Source organism: Solanum dulcamara, chromosome 9 (genome assembly GCF_947179165.1).
Source record: "Solanum dulcamara chromosome 9, daSolDulc1.2, whole genome shotgun sequence".
Lineage (NCBI taxonomy): Eukaryota > Viridiplantae > Streptophyta > Magnoliopsida > Solanales > Solanaceae > Solanum > Solanum dulcamara.
In genome coordinates this window covers 9205161-9211247 of record NC_077245.1, presented here as the reverse complement: position 1 = coordinate 9211247, position 6087 = coordinate 9205161, and the positions used below count along the sequence as shown (strand labels likewise).

General features: G+C 33.1%; 2 protein-coding genes across 2 annotated transcripts; both read left to right on the top strand.

Annotated features, from left to right (window-relative positions):
* Window positions 1-952: 952 nt before the first annotated feature.
* LOC129903982 (uncharacterized) lies at window positions 953-1858 on the top strand. Its single transcript, XM_055979518.1, has 2 exons — window positions 953-1282; window positions 1387-1858. Exons 1-2 carry the CDS (start codon window positions 995-997, stop codon window positions 1546-1548), a joined length of 450 nt encoding a protein of 149 aa, XP_055835493.1. The 5' UTR covers window positions 953-994; the 3' UTR covers window positions 1549-1858.
* Window positions 1859-3249: 1391 nt separating this feature from the next.
* Window positions 3250-5238, top strand: LOC129902988 (probable carbohydrate esterase At4g34215). The gene is made up of 2 exons (XM_055978460.1): window positions 3250-4000; window positions 4611-5238. The coding sequence occupies exons 1-2, from the start codon at window positions 3350-3352 to the stop codon at window positions 4905-4907; spliced, it is 948 nt and encodes a 315-aa protein (XP_055834435.1). The 5' UTR covers window positions 3250-3349; the 3' UTR covers window positions 4908-5238.
* Window positions 5239-6087: the final 849 nt, after the last annotated feature.

The following is a 6087-nucleotide window of genomic DNA, read 5'->3' as shown; positions in this document are numbered from 1 at the left end:
AAAGCCTTTCACTCTTACCCTCAAATCTAAGTTTCAGATTTTACCTCTTCTTTTTTCTTTACTGATGTCTGACTATCTGCTTCTCTCTTATAAAGCTCTCAATTTCTGGTTTTGATGATTGTTCTTTTGAAATGATTGAACGTGATCGGATCAATATGTATGTAAGTTTTGATTTTTAAAGCAAAGTTGGATGTGCAAATAATTTTCATTCAATTTTAAATTGAAAAAAAGCTATAAGATTTAGGGTGCTAGTTTGAGAGATAATATTGAGCCAAAAAAAATTGTTTAGAGGTATTTTTAAACCAATGGATTGATGTAGGGTATTTGTGAACCGTTTTTCATATCATAGAGGTACTTTTGGTCATTTTCCGTATTAAGTTGTGTAAAAACATAATAACACCACAATGATGAAAATTTAAATTCAAGGGCGTGAGTGTAAAGATATAATCAAATTAAGTTAAGATTTTGCTCGTGAGCATAATCAAGAATCAAATCATTCTGTTGGCTTTCCCAATTCATTCATACATAATAATCTAAGAGCATGAAACGGGTACTTCTGTTGGCTTTTCCAATTCATTCGTATACACTCTAGCTGCTTCACTAGATTCTTATTATTGCAGCTTATGCTTTTTGTCTTTCCGACTTACGCTCACGAGCAGATTCATAGCTTAGATTGAAATTGTTTTTGAATTTTTGTAAGTGATTTGGAGTGAAAGAAGTGAAAACATAACTTTTTGATAGCTTAGATTGAAATTGTTTTTGAATTTTTGTAAGTGATTTGAGGTGAAAGAAGTGAAAACATAACTTTTTGATGTTTTTCAAATTCTCGAATTTTTCCGTTATGATCAAACGTGATTTTTTATCCAGAAAAAAAAAATGTAAAAAGTATTTACGATCACTCAAATTTGACGACCAATAATATTCGGATATTATAAAAAAATATTTAAGTTTTAACGCAAATTTTAGTTTCAAATATTTCGAAGACACAAGAAAAATGCAATTTTCACAATATATACACCTTTTGCGAGGGAAAAATACTTTTTACAATCCTAAAGTTGGCGTGAACCAGAACACTTTCTCCGCCCCTTCCATTCGAATCGAACTCATTGGAAAAGCAGCAGAGAGCGCGAAAACAGAGAGAAAAATGGAGGAAATCACAAGTGCAAGAAAAACAGCTGAGGTTCTCAAGCCAAAAGTCGCAATTCAATGTGCTAAATCTGCAATTCTCATCTCATCCCTGAAAAATACTACTCTCAATTATGCGAATCTTAACCAAAACAAGGTATTCAATCTCTTTTCGTTTCATTCTGTTTTAAATGCATTTGATTATATGATAAATAGATCGTCATTTTTGTTGTTGAAGTTTTTGATTTTTGATAATTTCAGAATGAAGAGAATTTGAAAGAGGTGGTGGAATTGAAGATGGAGATAGTGAAGGAGAAATTGAAGAATAAGAGGCTCAAACTCTGCAGTGTTACGGAGCTATTGATTCAAGTTATCGTTTTACTCTCTGTTTGGACCATGCTGCTGTTGCTGGCCTTGAATTGATCCCAGTACTGTTATGCGATTCATTTTGTTGCTATATTCAAATAGTTCTGTGTTTATTATTCATACGCATATTGTTCTTCATTGAAGTGTCTTTTTTTCTAGTGTTGAATTCTAGAAGTATCTGTTATCAGCCTATAGATGCAGGACTACTTGAGAACTGAGATTCAATCGACTTCGATTATCCATCAGATCATGGCTTCATTGTACCAAATATTTCAATATGGTTGCATCTAGTATTTTTGTTTTGTTCTAACAGTAAGATGAAGATGTACTGCAGATTTTTGAAAGTAATGCATGATTTTCTGGTTAATTAGGTGGTGTGTTCTGTTTGTGGATAGTAATTGTTTGGAATCTTCTGAAGAAAAAAATGTTCAAATCTTCGTTATCTGGCATGAGAATTATTTTCTTTTGCGGTGGAATATATTTGTGATTCGTTAGACTGCTTCGTGGATAATAAAATGCTTCTGTATTTGTATTTTGTAGTGTTACAGTTGTAAATGTTGCAGCAGTAGATTGCATTTGCTTTACTTTTCTATTTCCATTTTGCTCGTGCAAGTAATATGTGTTTTCTAGAATTTCTCATTTGCTGTTTACTTCCAATTGAATGCTTTGAATAGGTGGAGAAACTTTTTCTTTTAATTTTAAAATAGGTGGAAGCAGTCATTAATGCTTGCATTAGGATAGTTGGTCTACATCACACTCTTTGAAGTGCATCTTTTTCTCAGACCCTAATACGGAATGCTTTGTGTACTGATCTGCCCTTACAATCTTGTTTCTATCTAATATATTCTTTTCCTTCGAGGATTGGTAAAGTTAGTGACCATAAGATAAAAGATGGTTATTATTTTTTTTTTCATTTTTGGGGATAAGAATTGCTAGTATAGTCGCAATCTCTTTTTGGGGGATTTGGAGGGGCATCTAATCCCAACTGCTGTGGATAACAGTAATTGTGCATATGTTGCCTTTCCTTTTGTTGCCTTCTTTAAAAGGAGGGAAAAGACAACTAGACCAATGTTATGAGTCACTTTTTAACACAAGGATATGGAAATGAAGTGATCATTAAGGACAATGATGATATAAAGTGTCCATGAAAACAGTAGTAGTAGATTAATGGGTGGAATTGACATATGCTTAGATGTGGAAACTTGAACAACCAAATAGTTTGTCTCCTAGTCTTATTCAACAACTGATAATTAAAGTAGAAGGTTTGGATTTTTTTTAAAAATAATCCTAAAATACAGTTGTAATAATTAAATGGACAATTTTCGCATATAGCCACTCAAAAATATCTTAATTATGCTCCATAACTATAGTTTGCTAATTACAATTCGTAGCTATAGTTATAGCAGTGTTTGTCTAATTCATGCAGCATTTGTATACGTTTGTATAATTCGCTATAAAATTTATAATTTTTGTATAATGTTTGTATATTTCACTATATAATTCATGTCCAACGTTTGTACAATTTGTAGTGTTTGTATATTTCAAATACCGATTCGATTCGCACACATCGTTTACATAAATCGCGCGAATTATACATAACTCAACTGTATAATCGCGAGAATTATACAAATTCAAACTGTAATTACAACTAGATATTTATCGTGAATCATAATTAATTCAAATTATAATTATGTTAGCTAATTAACAAATATATGTTTGATTATCCGCACAATTTTCCATAAAGAAATCAACACATCTTTGCTTAAAGAATGGGCCAGTAGGCAGAAACCTCCTCTCACCTTTTCACACTCCACCTTGCCCTTTCTATATTCTTTCTTATGGCCAGATCACTTGCTTAATGTCACAAGTTTGCCTCAATTTCAAGAGAACAATGATTCCCTTTCTTTGGTTAATACTTCTAACACACATCAGGTGGGTGAATACAGCAGATCTAGCAAATGTTTCAACTTCACAGGTTCAAAACATATTCATATTAGCCGGACAAAGCAACATGTCCGGCCGTGGCGGTGTCATTAATCATGGACAAAATGGCCTGGTTAATGAGACATGGGATGGTGTTATTCCACCAGAATGTCAATCCAACCCAAACATCCTTAGGCTGAATGCAGGATTTCAATGGGTTGAGGCTCAAGAACCACTTCACCAAGACATAGATTTGGGTAAAGTTTGTGGAGTTGGGCCAGGTATGTCATTTGCCAATTCAGTTCTGAAAAGAGATCCAAGTATTGGAGTGATTGGTTTGGTGCCTTGTGCTATTGGTGGAACAAATATCAGTGAGTGGGCTCGTGGGGGTGTTCTGTATAATCATATGATAAGGAGAACAGAAGCTGCTTTGCAAGGAGGTGGGAAACTTCAAGCTTTGCTGTGGTACCAAGGTGAGAGTGATACAGAGACACTTGAGGATGCCAAATTGTACAGATTTAGATTGAAGAGATTATTCAAGAATGTGCTCCGTGATCTACAGTCACCTACATTGCCTGTGATTCAGGTAAATAAATATCTTTAGTCATTCAAATTATAATAGTTGGCAAAAATATATTATTCTGTGTTTTGGGATGAAAAAGTTTTTTTTATTTAACTCTCAGTAATTTCTTTTAATTATAAAAAGTTGCAATTTTTTTTTTTGGTTAAAAAAAAAAGTTGCAAGTTAAAGTACGTTTTATTGGTTTTTAATATATAATACCCGTATTAATTATTAATTCTTGAATTAACACCAAAAATAAGTGATTTGACTCTCGTACTTTCAGCATCACTTTTGTTTTTCCAATTTCTGGGAGGGACCTGGTCAGTCTCTATTCTTGTACCACATGAAAATTTAAGGGGTCTAGAATGGTTCCTCTCTTTCCTTTTCAGCAAACCAAATACTTTCCACGTTCACTTTTACTTATCCACTTCATCCTTTAATAAGAGGTGTACAAAATATATTGTGGACAAGTAAATGTGAACGGAGGGAGTAGCTTAGCTTTTAGGAGTTCAAATTCAATCCTGTACAACTCTTTTTTAATGTCATTATTGGTGTTAGTTAAGAGTGATCCACGCCTTTGTTGAGGCAAATTTGAATACGTTTGGCTAATTTTATTTTGTTGGTGTGGGTGTAGGTGGCATTGGCATCATCTATAGGGTCTTATATGGAGCAGGTTAGAAAAGCTCAACTGAGTGTTAATCTTCCAAATGTGAGAACTGTTGATGCCAAAGGACTCCCTGTAGGGATGGATTATGTGCACATTACCACACTAGCACAAGTCCATCTTGGTCAGATGCTGGCTGATACCTTCCTTCAGACTCAGACTACTCAGGCAGTTCTTCTCCCTATTCAGACAGATTCAGTGACTAGTCATGCCCCCAAAAGTTGCTCAAATTTTGCTATGGATCTTTTACTTAGTCCGTTTCGATAATTCAGAGATCGGAGATTTAGTCGTGGGATCAAGATTATGCAACCCGTCTATATGGTTCATGATTGCTTCAATTCATTCAAAAAGTCTTAAAACCACAGATTGGAACCGTACCAAATCAAGTAATTTACTGGAGTACAAAGTTTCCGTAGGGTAGATGATACTCAAACCTCAGAGAAGGCCAACATATATATCCCACTTTACAACTTATACTCTATTGATCACTCGTTCAATTATTTTCACAAGGCAAAGCCAAAGATCTATTTCATGTTTCATAAAGCTCATATGTATACCTCACTAGCACACATAGTGTATATATATATATATATATATATATATTTTGTGAAAATTATAATAAAGGCATTATGCTTCTCTATGGTTGAAGATACATTATTATCCGTTTATCACTTCAAGCGAGAGATGATTTGCCTTTGATTACTACTTCCTCGGTCACACTTTATGTGATACGATTACAACTTAGAAGTGCCAAGATCAAATATTTATTTTTCAGTTTAAAGTTGTATAGATTTTTGAAAAATAAAATTTACGTATCTAGAAACTGCATAAAACCTACTATAAAAGTAAAAGTCACAATAATTAGTCATTTCAAAATATTTAAAAGACACGAAAAAATTGCAATTAAAGAAAAACTTCTTCGACTCTCCAAGGTTGTGTACTCGTTTTACATGAAGTGAGAAAAAGAGAATACTCCCTCTATGTCCATTTAGTTGTTATGTATACTGAAAATAATAGTTCCTAAATAATTATTAATTTAAAAGATAACAAAAAAAGTATCAATTACTTTTTTTCATCTTTATCCAAAGCTTTAATTATTCTAGAATTTATTGACAGATAAATAGATAAGGATTAAAGAATTAATAAGAAATATACTAGTCAAATTTCATTGATGATTTTTTTTAATTTTTTGTTAAAAAATTATGCAAAATTTTATCCAATGAAGGGAGTAGTTTTTAAAGGTCGTAACTACCCCCGTGCTCCCTAACAAGCGAACATGAGTCATGTTATATGCTACTACATTTAAATCGAAACTATCTGTTCAGCGGCCGCAGACAAAAATGAAAAGGCATGGCTATTGAAATATTTGTGATAGTAGTATTATTATATCTACGGGGAACCTTTTTTTTCATTACCATTGTAAATTATCCTGTAATTGCCCCTGTCG